Here is a 22011-nt window from a genome sequence, read left to right as displayed (position 1 = left end):
ACTTTGGCATGACTTGCACGGACTTCATAAAATTAATGTCTATGCAAGTTGCCCCGAAGTAGTACAGGACCCTTTTTCTAAGTCTGAGCGACTTGTGTTGCTCCTATTAGAACGGCTCCTGTAGCAGTCAATGGACCGTGACGGTGCGTGACTTGTCAGGCTGACCAAGTTGCCTGACAAGTCGTGCTAGTGTGAATGGAGACTTAAGGACCAGGCCTATTTCTGACACATGTTGTTTACAAGTTATAAACAGTTTTTTTTGCTATTAAATTACTTAGACCCCCCAAACATTTCAGATTTTTTTTTTTAGCAGAGACCCTAGACCTTAAATGGAGATCATTGCAATGCTTTGTCACACCATATTTGCACAGCAGTTTTACAAACCCACTTTTTTTGAAGAAAAAAAATCACTTTTTTAAATTAAAAATAGGAAAACAGTAATGTTAGCTGAGTAAATTGATACCTAACATGTCCGGCTTCAAAATTGCACACGCTCGTGGAATGGTGACAAACTTTGGTACTTAAAAACCTCCATAGGCGACACTTTAAACATTTCTACAGGTTACCAGTTTAAAGTTAGAGGAGGTCTAGTGCTAGAATTATTGCTCTCGCGCTAACGATTGCGGCGATACCTCACGTGTGGTTTGAACACTGTTTACATATGTGGGCGCGAGAAAATTAGGATTAACAAGTGACCAGAAATGTGTCCATTTTTTATGTATATAGTTAGATCGGAGTGTATGGGCAGTTTTGGTTGAAGCATGAGGCCATTTGCCCTCCCTGCTCTAAAACAAAATCCTTATTTATTCTGTGCACAGTAATACCTAATCTTATACATTTTTGTCGCATCAAATATTATAGGCTCCCATGTTGTACCTGGTTTGGTCACCAGTTGTTCTAGACCCCTTGATATACCTCAGTTGGACACAAAGCATTATAGACCACTTGTTGTACCTGGGCTGGACACCAAATTTTAGGGGTTTCCTTGTTCCTGGGTTGGAAACCAAATATTAGGGGTTCCCTTGTTGTACTTGGGTTGGATACAAAGTCTTATAGGCCCCCTTGTTCTGCCTGGAAAGGACACCAATTATTAAAGGCTCCCTTGTACCCGGGTTGGACATTATTATAGGCCCCTTTGTTGTACCTGGTTTGGGCACCAAATATTAGAGGTCCCCTTGTTGTACCTTGGTTAAACACAAAGTATTATAGATCCGCTTGTTGTACCTGGGTTCGACATTATTGTAGGCCCCCTTGTTGTACCTGGGTTGAGCGCCAAATATTAAGGGACCCCTTGTTGTACCTTGGTTAGACACAAAGTATTATAGACCCGCTTGTTGTACTTGGGTTGGACAGGTTTTGGATTACTAAAACTGGAGAGCGCAAAATCTGGTGCAGCTGTGCATGGTAGCCAATCAGCTTCTAACTTCAGCTTGGTAAATTATGCTTTGACAAAATACCTGGAAGCTGATTGGTTTCTGTGCAGAGCTGCTCCAGTTTTAGTAAATGAATCCCAAAGTATCATAGGCCCGTTGTTGTACCTAGGTTGGACACCATTTATTATAGCCTCCCTTGTTGTAACTTCGATGAATAGGGCACATTTCAGCATTACCAAATTACAGGCAGGACAAGCGGCTCCTCATTAGTTCCAAAGGTCTCGGTCTATGATCCGGGGGCACCATCCCATAATGATGGGGGACATGCACTAAGAGACCTTGATACGTCCTGTCTCCATGTGTATCTTTAGACCACATTAGAGCACGTTGTAGTATTGAATGACGTCGCTTGGGAAGGCTCATCCATTGAAGTGGAAAGTCCAAAGACTTGGCTAGAAAGTTATGCTTTTGATATTAACTCAAGGAGCCAGGATGCAGTGTTTGTGCTGACTGAGTCAAATGACTGAGGATACGTCCAGATAGAGGGGTATAAAGACCACCTTACAACATATGGGGAACCTACATAAACCAAAGAATCAGTAACCTCAGATTGGTCTGGTGTACCATTTTGGTGCTTACAAGATATTTATGAACACAGGAGTCTAGATGTTCTGCCCATGAATAACACGATATACAGCAAGAAATATCAGTATTGCTCGGTCTCTTGGGCCCTGACGAAGCCCGATGCGAAACGTGGAGGCTCATTGGGACCTTCAAACCGTATAACAAAGACTTCTCGCACCAACATCAGCTTGAAGCATGTATTAGCCCCTGTTAGGGGTATATTTCTGTGCTGTGATTTTTAATTGATTTTGGTGAATAGATGGGGGATTTGTTTTCTTGGTGTTCAGTAATCCCTCATGTATTACACAATATTTTTATATGATCTAAATAAAATGTTCAATTTTTCATTAATATGGTCTCTTGGTTTTCCTGTTTCAATTGGGCCCTAAAACGCATACTTTCTCTATATTTTTGTGATATATATACCCTTTCTTGGGGCTTGGGCCAATTTCACGGTGATTTTCTAGACATTACCAAATTACATTACTATTTTGACAAAAACAAAGTACCTTTGTCTTGCCATAATTAAGAAGTGTTTTTCCTCGTTTCCCAGCCTTGTCACCTGTCAATCATTTTGACAGTCTATTGTTTGAAATAACATATACACAGATAATTATTACAAACTATATGCAAAGCAAGGTGGTCAGTTCATTAGGGCACACTTGTAGGACTATCATGTTATATTTTGTAGCGTAGATAGTGTGGTTTTATTCATTTTCTTTTTTTTAGCCTTTTTTCTCCTTTATTTTCACCTTGTAATTAGTGATACACCTGAACACACCAGAACACATCACTAATTACCAGGTGAATATAAAGGGAGAAAAAACTGAAAAAATAAAAATACGTTTTTTGTTTATCAAAGTAAACCATGGTTGTCACATGGGCTGTATTTCAATCTTGTATGCATTTGCTCATCCACATTACATGGTGCATTAATGGGACTTGTAGTTTGCATAATTGTTTTTTTTTTTTTTTGTGCTTCCTTTTAAGTTCACATTTCTGGCAAGAACAGGTATTTTCTATACTTGCTGAAAATGTTCTAAGCTTGAAACATGAAAAGTAATACAGCCACCCCTTTTAAGAACTAGTAAGCCGCAATATATCACATTTTTGTTTTGAATCTAGATACACAGGGCTGTCTTTAACTTGGGGCAAAAGGGGAAGCTGCCCCGGGCCCAGTCATTGTTGTGAGGCCCAAAGTGGTTGCTCCTACCCATCCAAAAACATGCAGCAAGGTGCCAGGTGCTGAAAATCTCTGTGTTCCAGTACCCAGCATAGAAAAGAGTGATGTAGCCTCCAACCTGCATAGTGGCAGCTGGTGCCGGACACTGGAACCCTGTCCATATACCAACACCTGTCACAGGAAGGAAGACTGCACTGTGGGCACCTGGGCAGAGTACAAGAAAAGCCCTGGCCAGGGGAGAGATCATGTACAGTAAGTGATCACAGTGGGGTTAGAGGGCTGTGACTGAGGAAAGGAGGAAAGGATTCGTATTCATTGCCATTACCATTGATGCAGGAGTGGGGGGTCAACTTTCACTGCCATTACCACTAATGCAGGAGTGGGGGATGGGGGTTTACTTTCACTGCAATGACCACCAATACAGGTTTGGGGGGGGGGGGTTAATTTCACTGCCACTGACCCCCCTGCAATGGTGGTCATAGTAGTGAAATTTTAACCCATCATCCCCCCTTTGTGGTCATGACCGTAAAAGTTAACACCCATCTTAATGCCAGAGACATCTTTTGCCATGGTGCACTAAGCCTGGGTGGGGGCCCCAGTTTATTACTTTTCCCAGGGGCCCATGAGGCTATTAAAATGGCCCTGTAGATAGAGTTTAGGAGACTGTGGAGAGAATAACTAAACACTCTTCAAAAAGTGATTCTGTTGTGATGTTTCTTTGGACAGATTCTTCGTCTATCTAGCTCAATGATTTTCTCAATGTGTTTTTCAGAGACGACTTGGAGATGCAGCGAAGAAGGCCATCGGCAAACTTACAACGAGGACTGTCAGGAAAGGAGATAAGGTGAGAGGTGTCACATGCATGGAATCAGAATGTCCTATCCAGTTCTATTGAGTTTTCAGATTGTGAGAGTAAACACTGGAAAATGCAGATTTGATCTACATAGGAATACATTGTTTTGAAATCTAGTCATTCCTGTTCTCTGTACAATTGTTTGTATGGCTACGATAAAGACATGAAGTCCTTGTCTGTTCGCAGAAGCATCCAATCAGATTTTATGGCTTAAAGAGTAACTCCAATTTTGTTGAGAAAAAAACATTCCCCTCCGGGTGATCTATGTACATTGTAAGGATTATAACAAACTTTGTTGCAGACTCCTACCTTTTGTTATTCTAAAGAAATGCCTGTCTTTTTGTGTCCATGCGGTAAAGTGTATCTAATGGGAGTGGTTTCATAATTATCAATCAGTAAGACCTCATCTGGAATATGCAGTTCAGTTTTGGGCACCAGTTCTTAAAAAGGATATCGGGGAACTGGAGAAAGTGCAGAGAACGGCAACCAAACTGATAAGAGGCATGGAGGAGCTCAGCTATGAGAAAAGATTAGAGGAACTGAATTTATTAACTCTTGAAAAGAGGAGATTAAGGGGGGATATGATCAACATGTATAAATACATAAGGGGTCCATATAGTGAACTTGGTGTTGAGTTGTTCACTTTAAGGTCAACACAAAGGACAAGGAGGCACTCTTTACGTCTAGAGGAAAACAGATTTAGTCTCCAAATACGGAAAGGTTTCTTCACGGTAAGAGCTGTGAAAATGTGGAATAGACTCCCTCCAGAGGTGGTTCTGGCTAGCTGCTGCACCGGCAGAGCTCTAATGGGGAGAATTGCAGGATCTACATTAGACGATTTCCTATTGGGAGTATCTCACCAAAAATAGCCTTTTCGTTGCAGGGGATGCCTGATATCTGACTTGTATCTTAGTGCAGACTTCTGGAAAAAACAGTGAGCCAATCACACTAGCAGGAAATGACGTTTCTGGGGGGCATTCTGTACACATTCTGTGCACAGAACACCTCCAGGTAGCCATATTGCATTTGAAAATTACAGAGCTGCAGATAGAAAAGGAAAGGTCATTTTTAATAACATTCAATCACATTATTATCTACACTCTGTGTATTTATTTTTTTATTATTTGCTATTTTCTTCCCACAAAGGCGGAGTTACCTTTTAGAGCCGGTTCACACTACTCCGACTTGTCAGGCGACTTGGTCGCCTGACAAGTAGCGTTCCATGCTGTGCAATGGAACTGTTCTAATCAGAGCGACTTAAGTTTCTCCTACTTAGAAAAAGGTTCCTGCACTATTTTTTGGCGAAGTCGAAGCGACTTGCATTGACTTCTATTATGAGAAGTCGTTTGCAAGCCGCGATGAAGTCGTGCTGCACGGGCGACTTCAAAGTCGGGGCGACTTTGAGTCAGAGTAGTGTGAACTGGCTCTTAATGCTGCTTCTGATGTTGTACTGTCTCAGTAGGTTGGAGGTTTCTTTATTACTGAATTATGACAGGAAGAAGTAACAAGGGGGAAGCTGGTAAATAATATCCTGCCAGCTTTGAATCTAAATCACTGATGGGCACTGGGCACTGCTATGACTTTTAAAAAAAGGCTTACACAAATTAAAGGGGTCCTGTACTCTTCCCCCATTTAGAGCAAAGTAACAGGTTTATTTTTTAGTTGGCCTACTTTGCACCGCTTCTGTTTATAATTGATTTTCATTTGCTCCTCTGCTGCCCTGTTTGCTTATTCCTGTGAAGTTAACGCGTTTATTGTTACCCTAAACCAAATGTATCCTGTTCCCTTAAAGCATGAATAACAGCACAGTGCTTGTGCTGTGTCATTTGCCCCCCTGTATAACCTAATAAACAAAAAAACCTGGCTGATCCTGCTTGGTTCTGCCCTTCTCCCTGTAAACTGACCACGGTTTATCATAGCTTCTGAGCCCTGACACCAAGGTCAATTTTATGTGCCTCCGTCATCTGCAGCTCTCCTGTCTGCTCTCCCCCCTCCCCTCCCTGCCTGTCAGCTCTGTTTACTCCCCAACCCTCCCCTCCTGCTGCTATTATAACTCTAGTATAAGCATGCCATACCCTCTGTTAAATACCATTATGCCCCAGTGTCTGTGCTATATAAAAAAGATGCTGATTTCTACCTTATATCAGAGCATCTCCTGTCGCTCGCGTAACCACTCAGCTCTCTCTCCTCTCCGGCTGATGTCCGTGGGAGTTCTCGGCCCCTCCCACTATAGCTGTCAGTCTGACAGAAGAGAGCCGAGGAGTCAGGTGAGCGCTGGGAGACGCTCTGATATAAGGTAGAAATCTGCATATTTTTTATATAGCACAGACACTGGGACACATAATGGTATTTAACAGCAGGGATTGTATGTTTATACTATAGTAGCTTAACAACCACTTGCCAATCAGCCGCCATAGTTTTACCGCGGCAGGTCAGCTCTGTTATGTGAAAAGACATACCTGTACGTTGCTTTGTGTAACTAATAGTGGGGGCGCGTGCGCCACTGAAGACCCAGACATGTGCCGATTAGCCAGCAGGGGAGCCAGCCAGCGCGTCCGCTGCGCACCCACGATCGCTCCCCATGGAGACAGAATGGCGTTCTGTCAGTGGTGAACACAGGGATCCTTTTATCCTCCTATTTATGAACACAGGCCTCTGTATCCATCCAGTGAGTAAATCCCCCACACAGTTTGAAAAAACTCCCTAGGAGCACACTTAACCCTTTGATCGCCCCTGGTGTTAACCCCTTCTCTGCCAGTGTCAGTACAGTAACAGTGCATATTTAAAAAAAATATAAAACTGCAGAGGTGAACAAATACCACAAAAATAAAGCTCTATTTGTGGGAAAAAAATGAAATCAATTTTATTTGGGTACAGCGTTGCACGACCGCGCAATTGTCAGTTAAAGTAACGCAGTTCCGTATCACAAAAAAACAAAAGATGGCCTGGTCATTAAGGGGGTAAAACATTCCGTTCCTTTAGTGGTTAAAGAAGAATCCCAGGTATGGCATTTTTTGTATAGGTACATTGATCCCGCTTGAACCAATGACCAATGTAACTATGCATATACCATAGCTGTGAGAAGCTGGAAATCACTGAAGTAGGCATTACTATCACAGTGATCTCCACTAGCTTCCAGGTCCTGTGCCAAACAGCTGTCCTCCCGCTGACCACAGGAGTTCGGACTCTAAGCATGGGCACCATTCACAGAATTCTTTGAATGCAAAGGGTTCTCTGATTGAAGGAGGTGGAGAGACAGGGAGGGGATGTCGCATTCTCCACCTCATCCAATCAGAGAACACTTTGCATTCTTTGAGGATATGCAAAGCATTCTTTGAATGGTGCCTATGCTGAGCGGCTGATCTCCTGTGTTTACAATGTAACAGGGAAGTCATTCGGTATGGGACCCAAAGGATGGTGGAGATCATTGAAGTAGCGGTGTCTCCTATAGTGATTTTCAGCTTCTAAAGAATTCCCAAACCTGGAAATATCACTTCTGGGTATGGCAGAGCATGTGACACCCCCCCCCCCCCTTCACCTACAATGCCACTCAGCAGGCCTGAAATTAGTCAAAAGTGGGGCAGGTGATAGTCCTTAGTCCTGTGCAAAAGTTGACCAGATGATCATTGTAGCTTACAGAAGGCTATTTGCCCTGGCTCACACCAGTGCGGCATTGAAATCGTGCAATTTCAAAGCTGCACATCAGTGCGATTTGGACCTCCAGTTTCATTGCAGGTTGCGACTTTATGTAACAGAAGTCAATGCAAGTCACAATGAAATCGCAAAAAAGTAGTGCAGGAACCTGCTTTGCAGGGAGGAGAAACAGGGAGATCTTTCTCTTTGTACAGAGTTCTGTGTTGATTGTCAACACAGAGCTCTGGGCTGTGATTGCTCATATCTGATCAGCAGGGCTGTGAATCATGGGCTGGGACTTGCTGACAGGCTCCCACTGTGTACAATCACATCGGGTGCTGGCCGGGGAAGGGCACAGCTTACTATGCTTCTGTTATGAATGGACACAATCAGTGAGTGTGTTCATAAAGAAAATGAAGGGGCTGGTAATTACATATTTACTAGCCACTTCCCCTGCTCTCCACCTTGAAACATCCCTGCAGCAGCCGGGGGGAGAGAGGAGGGAAGCCAGCAGCACTGCGGGGAGGAGGGGGAGCCAACAAGGGCAGGGGAGCATCGGGCAGTAGGGGGAATCGGCACCACATGTAGTGATTAGGTGTGCCCAGGCACACCCCCTGCGCATGCCTATGCAGTTACAACTTGTATAGGAGGATTTGTTTCTCTGTGTATCACCTGGGGCCACTGACGTCACTGGGCATTTGTAAGGGTTTACAACCACCTTAAAGTTAGTGAATACTACCTAATTATTTTTGTTGGTGTAATACATTTTCTAAAATATCTCTGCTCTCTTTTTGAGTAACAAATTGAAATGTCTAATCCAGGGATTCTGATGTGCCGCTACTGATGGAAAATGAGGGTTAATCCTGTGCCATTCCCCACCGTTTAGCTGGTGTTGTTGAAATGTCTGTGGGTTTTGTACATGAATTTTACATTGGAGCAGATGACACTGTATACTGCTGAGCGGTATCTATGACCAAACAGTTCAGTAAATGCTTAGCAGGGTGGTAAGATCAGACGGGGCCCGGATCACATTTCACGAGAATTCATCTAAAAATAGATGTCATGGCAACAGATTGTTAAAAGGAAATAATTTTTTGAAAATTGCTCTGTATTCATTATGCTGGCCATACACAAAACTATCTGCTGGCAACTACATCCAGCTTTTGTTCACAAAAAAGACTGGACAGGTCAAGGTAATCTACCACCAACAGTTTATATCACGTGGCTGGGATGCGGATAGGTCAATTTGACCTTTTTAATTAATTTTGCAAACAAGTTGCTGGAAATTGGGATGCATATGGCCATTCTTGCAGTAAAGGAAAAGATCCTGCAAAATTACATCAGTTCTATTAAAACATTGCTGTCGCTAAAAAATAACATAAAGAAGAATGCTAGTTACTGTAGGTTTACACTTGTGTGTTTAGTTAGTGTGGCAAAAAATGTACTATGTCGCCCCAAGAGAAGCACCTGCACCTTTTTAAGCTGCTTACACACGATACTCCTGTTTGAGCATCTCCTTTTTGAGCTGTAAATTTGTCTTATTGAAATGCGCGCAAATTCACGTCTTTCCGCGTCTTTTCACGCAAATGTATTATCGCGTTTTTGTAAAATATGCAAATTTGCATTTTTCAGATCAACAGTATGTTCGTGTGCATTCATTTGTGTGCAGTTGCTCGTATTTGTGCACATTAGGCATAAATTACTGTCCAAAAATGCAGATTTTTCTATTTTGTTCTTACTGAAGAATACACGGCGCTCATTTACGCGCCTGTGTGCATAGGCACATTACAACTAATGGGCCGTATGTTAGCTCAGAAAAAAAAAAGCTGTACTGAGCTTTTTTAAGCTGCAGGGTACAAGAGGCCTTACCAGTCGCACATAAGTGTGCTGCATAGTTCATTATGGACAAGAATAAGATTCCTCTTGTGCGTCATCACATGGTAGGTGAACCTTGAGAAATTGCACAGGTTTGAGCATTGATTTGGGGTGCATTGACACCACCCCCTCTTCTGTGAGGGCTGGTGTCCATTCTTTTCAACTTTATTACATAGTTACAATTCATTTATTTCTATGCACCACCTGGACCAGTGAATGGAGACTTACAGAAAGCTCAGTGTGGTGCGGAAAAATGCAGGAAAAGTGCATCTCTCCGCTCTTTTGTGGTGTGAATGTGGCACATTGAAAATGATTATCTGTGTGCCCTTGTAGAGACCTGCATTTTTCAGTTGCAGGAAAATGCAGGTCTACGCCCATAAATGTGAACAAACCAATAAAGTAGGGTTCCCTAAATCCAGGACCGCGGTCTGCAGACCACTCCGTGGCTTGTTGATGACTGGGCCGCACGGCTTGAGGTGAGCGGCGACCACAGCCTGTACAGGACTATCGCAGACCACGGTTTCCACTCACCAGGGCTTGCCCAAGACATTGTGCTGCCTGGGTCCAAGAATGAAATGCTGACCCCCCCCGCCCACCAAAAGGCCCTCACATCCATTATTTAATATAAATATAACATTTTAAAAGAATTATATATATACTGTTATCATCTTCCATAACTCCCCACCGGACCGGTCTACCAAAGACCTGCTGTCAGTCCTCAGTCCTCTGGTCACTCCTGTGTCTGCCGCGCCCACCGTCCTAGAAGATCTAGCCTGCCCTGTGGGAGATGGAGTGCAGTGATGTCAGACGTCATTGCGCACACCACAATCACGTGAGCGATGTTCCCAGGAGGAGACTCAACACCCCCTCATACTCCTCAGTTTGCACTACGGGCAGCAGTATGAGATGGGGAAATGCCACCCATAATGCGCCGCAAAGTGATGATACACAAAACTGCTGAAAAAAAAATCTTGGGAGACAATTTGCTTCTCCTCTCCAAGTTCTGCCTGGGTGCAATGGACCCAGTGGGACCCATGGTAGGGCCGCCCCTGCCACTCACCTACTGCTGTGTGGCCGCACCACTTAGCCTGTGTGTCCCCTCCCGCCTGGCCACCAAAGTCATTCTGTCAGGAGAGCAGGGAGGGGCAGCTGGCGATCTGCACAAAGACTGGGAGTCTTTTCATATTAACAAGCCGGTAGTCACCCGCATGTTACCATTATAAGTTGGGCAGCTCTCGTCCTCTGTCCAAATTTGCAGCTGCTCCCACCCCCCCTGCTCTGCTGATAGGATGACATTGGGGGCCGGGCGGGAGATGCGGAGCACACACCGGCTGATATCTGCCCTGCCAAAGGTAGGACTGTGCAGGGGAGGCAGAGATTTAAAGGAGGAAACTGTGATGTTGAAGAGGAAAGGGGTGGGGGGCATGACTGCTAGGAGCACTGTGCTATAAAGGGGAATGCACTGTAAAGAGGCACTGTAATCATTAGAGTGCCCCTTTGCAGTGCAGTCCCCTTTACACTATTTAGAGGGGATTGCACTGTAAAGGGGCACTGTGATGAAAAGGGGAGCTGTGATGTGAAGGGGAACTGAGGACACTGTGGGACAGCTTTAAAGGGGGAATGTGATGTTAAGGGGGACTGTGAAACACTGCACTGATATAAAGGAGGGACTGAGCTATAAAGGGGGGTTCTGGTGTAAAGGGGTCTTAGAACCCACCCACTATCCTGGTCCCTGGAAAAATTAGTTGCCACTAAACTGGTCCCTGGTGCCATAAAGTTTTGAGACCACTGCATTAAGCGCAATCCATTTGCCCAAAAGCATATGTGCTGGTATGTGGGTTTTTAAACATGTACATTCAGCTTGCTCCAACATACATGCTTAACTGAGGGCAGATGTGCTGGCAGACAGCTGCTTGTGTCACTTGCCTATAGCATGGTTTTTACATTTCTCTGACTGATCCTACGCACTGAGGGGGGTAGGCCTGAAGGTATCTGCTGCTCCCATAGGCACAAGATATTCATCTGTTCTGGCTGGAAACAGTCAAAGGCAGGAACCCGTGTATTTCAAGAACTGCGAACGATGCTTGGGTTAAACCACCGCTGATTTATAAGTGCAGCTACATTGCAATGAAGAACACATCTTAAATAATTCTCCAGAACTAGATGATTCCAGTGTAGAGTTTGCGTTAACAAGGAAAAAGGAATCCAGGGGAATTTAATGTGTACATGTTTTACATTCAGAAATGCTCATAAAGAGGAGGGAGTGTGCATGAAGGTCTGGGTTTTATTAGGAGCTTGGGAGATGTTTCTAAGACTTGAGGTTTTAACCATTTCGCTGTGTAAGGCTATCAGAAACAGAACTTAATGGGTCCATAAATATCAGGTGGTGTTTTTTAAGCAGTGGTATTCTTGAAATATTTTGCTAATTTTATTACTTAAAGGATAAGTCTAGTGAAAACCTAACAAACGCTAAACCTGCTCTTTGCCACATTCTAAAACGAGTCTATCTAACTCTGTAAAGCAAATATCATTGTACTTACCTTTTCTACACCGGTGACGGAAGCTCTGTGCAGTAGAGGACTGGCCACGGCTGTGAAATTAATGGGAAGTGATGTCACCCATAGACTTACTATGGGGCTTCTGTTGTTCAGTGCCTCTACTGCACCCGCCACCACGCTGCAGCCGATGCTGACAGCTCAGTGTGGGACCAGACCGGATTGGGTGCAGGAAAGGTAAGTACAGTGATTTTTACTTTACAGGGTTAGATAGAATAGTCTTAGAATGTGGCACAGAGCAGGTTTAGCATTAGTTTGGTTTTGGTCCTTAAAATGCCTAATGACCAGGGTTTCTAGACCAGGGTTCCTTGAGAAATTAGACTTTTCTGCCTCTCAGATAGGTTCCCACTGACGCCGTCGATCGTTTTAGTTATCTGTAAGGGGGCGATTCTTCCCAATGACCACAAGTGTAAGGAGCAATCTTCCTACTGACCATCACACTATTGTATCATGAGTTGCAGATATAGTCATTTTTAGCAGGGGTTCCCTGAAGCCTGAAAGTTATTTTCAAGGGTTCCTGTGTGTTGAAAGAAAAGGTCGAGAAAGGCTGCTATAGGCTGCTGATAGCAGTCTCCTGATAAGGAGATGATCCAAGGTTTATGTAGCAGTGCATGACAGCCCTTTTGTTATTTAGAATTTGCAGTAATGACCACTGTATATTGGGTATGCCCATATGTTTTCAACTGAGCCCATTTTTCAGTATCATCCACTAGAGCAGCCTTTTTCATTCTTTTTGCCCCAGAGGAACCTTTAAAATAATTTCCAGGTCTCATGGAACATGTGGTAAAAGTATTTTATCAGGGGTCAGTGGGAAAAATACCCCTTACAGTAGTAGTCAGAAAGAAGAACGCCCCCCATGCATTGGTGGTCAGAATACCAACCTTACAGAACATCTAAATTGATCATTCTGTTCATGGTGTTAACTCTGTCAAATGCAGCTGAACCCAGAAATATGCAGGCACCAGATCAAGTGGGAGGATAGTCAGCCACAGCTCATGAACCCCTTGCAACCTCTGGAGGAACCTTAAGGGTCCACAGAACTCTTGTTGAGAATGTGAGAATGTGCCAGTGGTCGCCAACTTTTCAGACCTCATGAACCACTAAACTTACAATCTTGAATCCCGTGGACCACTAACATGAATTTTGCATACCTTATACACACAGTGCTCTGGCTCTCTGCTGCCTTATACACACAATGTCCCCCCCCCCCCCCCCTGGATCCTACCTCCTTATCCAGCCATGTGCTCGAGCTCCATGCTTCCTCCCACAGTCTGTGATCAGCACATTGGAAGTCCCCTCCTTCTTCACCTCCTGCTCTCTGCACTATTCCCAGCACATCCCTCTGAGTTCACAGGAGCCAGAACTACACAGAAGGCATTGGTAGTATCAATGCGTGCTGACAGTATTGACAATCAGCACTCATTGAAAACAACATTGGGCAGTATACATCCACCATAATATTGATTTGCAAGGTTTAACCCCAGAGGGCTGATTTCAAAGACACCCCGAAAATCAGAAAAGTGAAAAAATGATGCAGCAGGCTAGTCCATTTTGCTGAAATTTCATTGCAGCAACTCAAAATGGTACTCAGTAGATTGTATGGCCCCCACATACTTGTATGCATGCTTGACAATGTCGGGGCATGCTCCTAATGAGACGACAGATGGTGCCCAGGGGTATTTCCCCCCAGATCTGGACCAGGGCATCACTGAGCTCCTGAACAGACTGAGGTGGAACCTGGCGGCGTCAGATGGACCAAAGCACAATGTCCCAGAGGTATTCAGCTGGATTTAGGTCAGGCGAGCGTGGGGGGCATTCAATGGTATCAATTCCTTCATCCTCCAGTAAATGGCTGCATACTTTCACCACTTGAGACGGGCATTGTTGTGCGCCAGGAGGAACCCAGGACCCACTGCACCAGCATTGGATCTGACAATGGGTCCAAGGATTTCATCCCAATACCTAATGGCAGTCAGGGTGCCATTGTCTAGGCTGTAGAGGTCTGTGCATGCCCTTATGGATGTGCCTCCCCAGACCATCACTGACCCACCACCAAACCGGTCATGCTGAATGATGTTACAGACAGCATAATGCTCTCTACGGCTTCTCCAGACCCTTTCATGTCTGTCACATGTGCTCAGGGTGAACCTGCTCTCATCTGTGCAAAGCACAGGGCACCAGTGGCAGTCCTGCCAATTCTCGTGTTCAATGGCAAATGCCAGTCAAGCTCTGCGGTGCCGAGCATTGAGCACAGGGCCCACTAGAGGATGTCAGGCCCTCAGGCCACCCTCATGAAGTCTGTTTCTGATTGTTTGGTTAGAGACATTCACACCAGTGGCCTGCTGAAGGTCATTTTGTAAGGCTCTGACAGTGCTCATTCCGCCTTGCACAAAGGAGCAGATTCGGTCCTGCTGATGGGTTAAGGACCTTTGGCCCTGTCCAGCTCTCCTAGAGTAACTGCCTGTCTCCTGTAATCTCCTCCATGCTCTTGAGACTGTGCTGGGAGACACAGCAAACCTTCTGGCAATGGCCCATCCTGGAGGAGTTGGACTGCCTGTGCAACATTTTAGTGTGTCCAGGTATCGCCTCCTTCTACCAGTAGTGACATTGACCCTAGCCAAATGCAAAACTAGTGAAAACCAGTCAGAAATGATGAGTAGGGAAAAAAGTCAGTGACCTCCACCTGTAAAACCACTCCTGTTTTGGAGGTTGTCTTGTTGTTGCCCATCTAGTGCATCTGTTAATTTCATTAACACCAAAGCAGCTAAAACTAATTACCAACCCCCTCTGCTACTTACCTGACCAGGTAAATGCCCCACAGATGCTCAATAGGGTTTAGGTCTGGAGACATGTTTGGCCAGTCCATCACCTTTACCCTCAGATTCTTTAGCAAGGCAGTTGTTGTCTTGAAGGTGTGTTTGGGGTCGGTATCATGTGGGAATACTGCCCTGCGGCCTAGTCTCTGAAGGGAGGAGATCATGCTCTGCTTAGTATGTCACAGTACATGTTGGTATTCATGGTTCCCTCAATAAACTGTTGCTCTCCAGTGCCGGCAGCACTCATGCAACCCCAGACCATGACACTCCCACCACGATGCTTGACTGTAGGCAAGACACACTTGTCTTTGTACTCCTCACTTGGTTGCCACCACCATCTGAACCAAATAAGTTTATCTTGGTCTCATGAGACCAAAGGATATGGTTCCAATAATCCATGTCCTTAGTCGTCTTGTGTTCAGCAATCTGTTTGTGGGCTTTCTTGTGCATCGTCTTTAGTGACGACAGCCATGCAGACCAATTTGATTCAGTGTGCGGCGTATGGTCTGAGCACTGACAGGCTGACCCCCCACCCCTTCAACCTCTGCAGCAATGCTGGCAGCACTCCTACGTCTATTTCCCAAAGAATACCTCTGGATATGACGCTGAACACGTGTACTAAACTTCTTTGGTCGACCATGGCGAGGCCTGTTCTGAGTGGAACCTGTCTTGTTAAGCTGCTGTATGGTCTTGGCCACCGTGCTGCAGCTCAGTTTCAGAGTTTTTTGCAATCTTCCTATACCCTAGGCCAGTGATGGCGAACCTTGGCACCCCAGATGTTTTGGAACTACAATTTCCATGATGCTCAACTACACTGCAGAGTGCATGAGCATCATGGGAAATGTAGTTCCAAAACATCTGGGGTGCCAAGGTTTGCCATCACTGCCCTAGGCCATCTTTATGTAGGGCAACAATTCTTTTTTTCAGATCCTCAGAGTTCTTTGCTATGAGATGCCATGTTGAACTTCCAGTTACCAGTATGAGAGAGTAAGAGCGATATCACTAAATTAACACACCTGCTCCCCATTTACACCTGAGACCTTGTAATACTAATGAGTCACATGACACCAGGGAGGGAAAATGGCTAATTGGTCCCAATTTGGACATTTTTCACTTAGGGGTGTACTCACTTTTGTTGTCAGCGGTTTAGACATTAATGGTTGTCTGTTGTTTTGAGATTTGAAATTGACACTGTTATACAAGCTGTACACTCACTACTTTACATTGTAGCAAAGTGTAATTTCTTCAGTGTTGCCAAATGAAAAGATATAATAAAATATTTACAAAAATGTGAGGGGGTGTACTCACTTTTGTGAGATATCGTGTGTGTGTGTGTATATATATATATATGTACACACATATATATGCAGTGTATGTGGTATGTGTTTATGCAATGATTGTATGATGTACAGGTCCTTCTCAAAAAATTAGCATATTGTGATAAAGTTCATTATTTTCTGTAATGTACTGATAAACATTAGACTTTCATATATTTTAGATTCATTACACACAACTGAAGTAGTGCAAGCCTTTTATTGTTTTAATATTGATGATTTTGGCATACAGCTCATGAAAACCCAAAATTCCTATCTCAAAAAATTAGCATATTTCATCCGACCAATAAAAGAAAAGTGTTTTTAATACAAAAAAAGTCAACCTTCAAAAAATTATGTTCAGTTATGCACTCAATACTTGGTTGGGAATCCTTTTGCAGAAATGACTGCTTCAATGCGGCGTGGCATGGAGGCAATCAGCCTTTGGCACTGCTGAGGTGTTATGGAGGCCCAGGATGCTTCGATAGCGGCCTTGAGCTCATCCAGAGTGTTGGGTCTTGCGTCTCTCAACTTTCTCTTCACAACATCCCACAGATTCTCTATGGGGTTCAGGTCAGGAGAGTTGGCAGGCCAATTGAGCACAGTAATACCATGGTCAGTAAACCATTTACCAGTGGTTTTGGCACTGTGAGCAGGTGCCAGGTCGTGCTGAAAAATGAAATCTTCATCTCCATAAAGCTTTTCAGCAGATGGAAGCATGAAGTGCTCCAAAATCTCCTGATAGCTAGCTGCATTGACCCTGCCCTTAATAAAACACAGTGGACCAACACCAGCAGCTGACTGAAGCTGACTGTGGGTACATGACACTGGACTTCAGGCATTTTGGCATTTCCCTCTCCCCAGTCTTCCTCCAGACTCTGGCACCTTGATTTCCTAATGACATGCAAAATTTGCTTTCATCCAAAAAAAGTACTTTGGACCACTGAGCAACAGTCCAGTGCTGCTTCTCTGTAGCCCAGGTCAGGCACTTCTGCCGCTGTTTCTGGTTCAAAAGTGGCTTGACCTGGGGAATGCTGCACCTGTAGCCCATTTCCTGCACACGCCTGTACACGGTGGCTCTAGATGTTTCTACTCCAGACTCAGTCCACTGCTTCCGCAGGTCCCCCAAGGTCTGGAATCGGTCCTTCTCCACAATCTTCCTCAGGGTCCGGTCACCTCTTCTCGTTGTGCAGTGTTTTCTGCCACACTTTTTCCTTCCCACAGACTTCCCACTGAGGTGCCTTGATACAGCACTCTGGGAACAGCCTATTCGTTCAGAAATTTCTTTCTGTGTCTTACCCTCTTGCTTCAGGGTGTCAATGATGGCCTTCTGGACAGCAGTCAGGTCGGCAGTCTTACCCATGATTGCGGTTTTGAGTAATAAACCAGGCTGGAAGTTTTTAAAAGCCTCAGGAATCTTTTGCAGGTGTTTAGAGTTAATTAGTTGATTCAGATGATTAGGTTAACAGCTCGTTTAGAGAACCTTTTCATGATATGCTAATTTTTTGAGATAGGAATTTTGGGTTTTCATGAGCTGTATGCCAAAATCATCAATATTAAAACAATAAAAGGCTTGCACTACTTCAGTTGTGTGTAATGAATCTAAAATATATGAAAGTCTAATGTTTATCAGTACATTACAGAAAATAATGAACTTTATCACAATATGCTCATTTTTTGAGAAGGACCTGTACATCATACAATCATTGCATAAACACATACCACATACACTGCATATATATATGTATATATATATATATATATATATATATATATATATATACACGATATCTCACAAAAGTGAGTACACCCCCTCACATTTTTGTAAATATTTTATTATCTTTTCATTTGACAACACTGAAGAAATTACACTTTGCTACAATGTAAAGTAGTGAGTGTACAGCTTGTATAACAGTGTCAATTTCAAATCTCAAAACAACACACAACCATTAATGTCTAAACCGCTGACAACAAAAGTGAGTACACCCCTAAGTGAAAATGTCCAAATTGGGACCAATTAGCCATTTTCCCTCCCTGGTGTCATGTGACTCATTAGTATTACAAGGTCTCAGGTGTAAATGGGGAGCAGGTGTGTTAATTTAGTGATATCGCTCTTACTCTCTCATACTGGTAACTGGAAGTTCAACATGGGATCTCATAGCAAAGAACTCTGAGGATCTGAAAAAAAGAATTGTTGCCCTACATAAAGATGGCCTAGGGTATAGGAAGATTGCAAAAAACTCTGAAACTGAGCTGCAGCACGGTGGCCAAGACCATACAGCAGCTTAACAAGACAGGTTCCACTCAAAACAGGCCTCGCCATGGTCGACCAAAGAAGTTTAGTACACGTGTTCAGCGTCATATCCAGAGGTATTCTTTGGGAAATAGACGTAGGAGTGCTGCCAGCATTGCTGCAGAGGTTGAAGGGGTGGGGGTCAGCCTGTCAGTGCTCAGACCATACGCCGCACACTGAATCAAATTGGTCTGCATGGCTGTCGTCACTAAAGATGATGCACAATATATATATATATATATATGAACTTTGCGACTTTTTGCCACATTTCAGGCTTCAAACATAAAGATATAAAACTGTAATTTTTTGTGAAGAATCAACAACAAGTGGGACACAATCATGAAGTGGAACGAAATTTATTGGATATTTCAAACTTTGTTAACAAATAAAAAACTGAAAAATTGGGCGTGCAAAATTATTCAGCTCCTTTACTTTCAGTGCAGCAAACTTTCTCCAGAAGTTCAGTGAGGATCTCTGAATGATCCAATGTTGACCTAAATGACTAATGATGATAAATAGAATCCACCTGTGTGTAATCAAGTCTCCGTATAAATGCACCTGCACTGTGATAGTCTCAGAGGTCAATTTAAAGCGCAGAGAGCATCAGGAAGAACAAGGAACACACCAGGCAGGTCCGAGATACTGTTGTGGAGAAATTTAAAGCCGGATTTGGATACAAAAAGATATCCCAAGCTTTAACCATCCCAAGGAGCACTGTGCAAGCGATATTGAAATGGAAGGAGTATCAGACCACTGCAAATCTACGAAGACCTGGCCGTCCCTCTAAACTTTCAGCTCATAAAAGGAGAAGACTGATCAGAGATGCAGCCAAGAGGCCCATGATCACTCTGGATGAACTGCAGAGATCTACAGCTGAGGTGGGAGACTCTGTCCATAGGACAACAATCAGTCGTATACTGCACAAATCTGGCCTTTATGGAAGAGTGGCAAGACGAAAGCCATTTCTTAAAGATATCCATAAAAAGTGTTTAAAGTTTGCCACAAGCCACCTGGGAAACACACCAAACATGTGGAAGAAGGTGCTCTGGTCAGATAAAACGAAAATAGAACTTTTTGGCAACAATGCAAAATGTTATGTTTGGCTTAAAAGCAATACAGCTCGTCACCCTGAACACACCATCCCCCCTGTCATACATGGTGGTGGCAGCATCATGGTTTGGGCCTGCTTTTCTTCAGCAGGGACAGGGAAGATGGTTAATATTGATGGGAAGATGGATGGAGCCAAATACAGGACCATTCTGGAAGAAAACCTGGTGGAGTCTGCAAAAGACCTGAGACTGGGACAGAGATTTGTCTTCCAACAAGACAATGATCCAAAACATAAAGCAAAATCTACAATGGAATGGTTCACAAATAAACATATCCAGGTGTTAGAATGGCCAAGTCAAAGTCCAGACCTGAATCCAATCGAGAATCTGTGGAAAGAACTGAAAACTGCTGTTCACAAACGCTCTCCATCCAACCTCACTGAGCTCGAGCTGTTTTGCAAGGAGGAATGGGCAAAAATTTCAGTCTCTCGATGTGCAAAACTGATAGAGACATACCCCAAGCGACTTACAGCTGTAATCGCAGCAAAAGGTGGCGCTACAAAGTATTACTTAAGGGGGCTGAATAATTTTGCACGCCCAATTTTTCAGTTTTTTATTTGTTAAAGTTTGAAATATCCAATAAATTTCATTCCACTTCATGATTGTGTCCCACTTGTTGTTGATTCTTCACCAAAAAATACAGTTTTATATCTTTGTTTGAAGCCTGAATTGTGGCAAAAGGTCGAAAAGTTCAAGGGGGCCGAATACTTTCGCAAGGCACTGTATATACGTTATTTCTCACATTTCATCCTTGAGATTTAAAAAAAAAAGATACTTGGAGTGTTTTGGTATATGACTACCAAATGTTAGGAAGATAAGATAAAGAAAAAACTTTTCAATGCATATTTTGTATTTTATTCTTACCAAAGAAGCGCAGAGATGCTCTATGTACAGAGTGCAGAGTTCAGGGGTGCGCTATGTACAGAGTGCAGAGTTTAGGGTGCTCTATATACAGAGTTTAGGAGTGCTCTACATACGAAGTGCAGGGTTCGATAGTGCTCTACATATACAGTGCAGAGATCAGGAATACGCTACATACACAGTGCAGAGATCAGGAGTGTGCTAAGTACACAATGAAGCGTTCAGGAGCACGCTATGTACAGAGTGTAGCATTCAGGCATGCACCACATAGAATGCGGAGTTGCGAATTAGCTGATTCTCTTGAAAAGATTGTATTTGGTGATGGTACTAACCACCAAACTCAATATGGGATATAGTTACACCAACATGAGAAGAGAGAGATAGCACAGAGAGAAAGTTCACATTACTTTTATTGAGATTCGGGGCTCTTGCACATAGGTGGCTGAGCCCATTCAGTGTAATTGCAGCCCAGGTGCATTGTACAGCCCGTCACTGACATGAATAGTTGTACGCTGCTGTACTCATGTCTTTCATCACTGTTAGGCCTCTTTCACACAGGTGGTGTACCCGACGGACTCAGTTTTGCTCAGCGGCGATCGATCCGCCGATCCCCACTGAGCAGGGCGGATGACGGCTCTGTCTCCGCTTACTTTGCAGAGATGGAGCTGTCAGATCTCCGCTCTCCTCTATGGGAGATCAGATGAGAACGGATCGCCTGTCAGTTTTCATCCGATCTGATTCTCCAGACGGATGGAAAATAGGGAAAATAGGGACAGGATCGATAGCAGCGGTTGTCAGTTGAGATGTCTCTGCTGACATCCGCTGCTGCATAGGGCTGCAGGGAGTATCCAGTCGGGACCGCCTGAAAAACTGACAGGCGGACCGGACCGAAAAGCCTGTGTAAAAGGGGCCTAAAGAGTAATACAGCATCACACAACTGTTCATGTCAGTGGCGGGCTATACACTGCACCTGGGCTGCAATTACACTGAATGGGCCCAGCCACCTGTGTGCAAGATTTCTGGCCAGATGGCTGGGGGGGGGGGGGGGGAGGGATAGATGGATGGATGGAGCAAGAGATAGTTTGAGGAAGGGAGGGATGTATGAATGTTAAGATGGATGGAGGGAGGGTTGGTTGGATGGATTGATGGAGGGTTGGATGAATGGATGAAGGAATGGATGGATGGATATAGGGAGGGACGGATTGGTGAATAGAGGGATGGATGGATGGATAGAGGGAGGGATGATAGGAGGAGGGGGGAATGGAGGGAGGGATAGATGGATCGAGAGAGGGATGGACGGATGGAGGGAGGGATGGAGAGAGGGATAGATGTGATACTTTCTGTATCACACACTGTGAAAACAGCCCCTGTTCTCTCATTGCTGGCAGAAGCTGTTTCTTTAGACTCACGGGTTCACTGCAGAGGCTGAGAAATTATCAGTCTGCCTCTTGTAATCCATCCTCCATAGAAGGCTGTGTTCTCTCCAATCCTCTTCTGTCCCCCTCTTATCAATCTGCCGGCAC

At 44.2% G+C, this 22011-nt stretch overlaps 1 protein-coding gene across 4 annotated transcripts in view; it reads left to right on the top strand.

Annotated features, from left to right (window-relative positions):
* RNF130 (ring finger protein 130) overlaps window positions 1-22011 on the top strand; it is a 552973-nt gene that overhangs the window by 316222 nt on the left and 214740 nt on the right. For all 4 annotated transcript variants that reach the window (XM_082253136.1, XM_082253138.1, XM_082253137.1 and 1 more), the window contains exon 4: window positions 3953-4024. In XM_082253136.1, coding sequence (XP_082109262.1) covers window positions 3953-4024 — 72 coding nt within the window. The remainder of the gene's footprint in view (window positions 1-3952; window positions 4025-22011) is intronic.

The sequence above is a fragment of the Pelophylax lessonae genome, assembly GCF_965119305.1.
Source record: "Pelophylax lessonae genome assembly, chromosome: 4".
Taxonomy (NCBI): domain Eukaryota; kingdom Metazoa; phylum Chordata; class Amphibia; order Anura; family Ranidae; genus Pelophylax; species Pelophylax lessonae.
The sequence above is the reverse complement of the archived record's forward strand: the minus strand, read 5'-3'. Positions and strand labels throughout refer to the sequence as shown.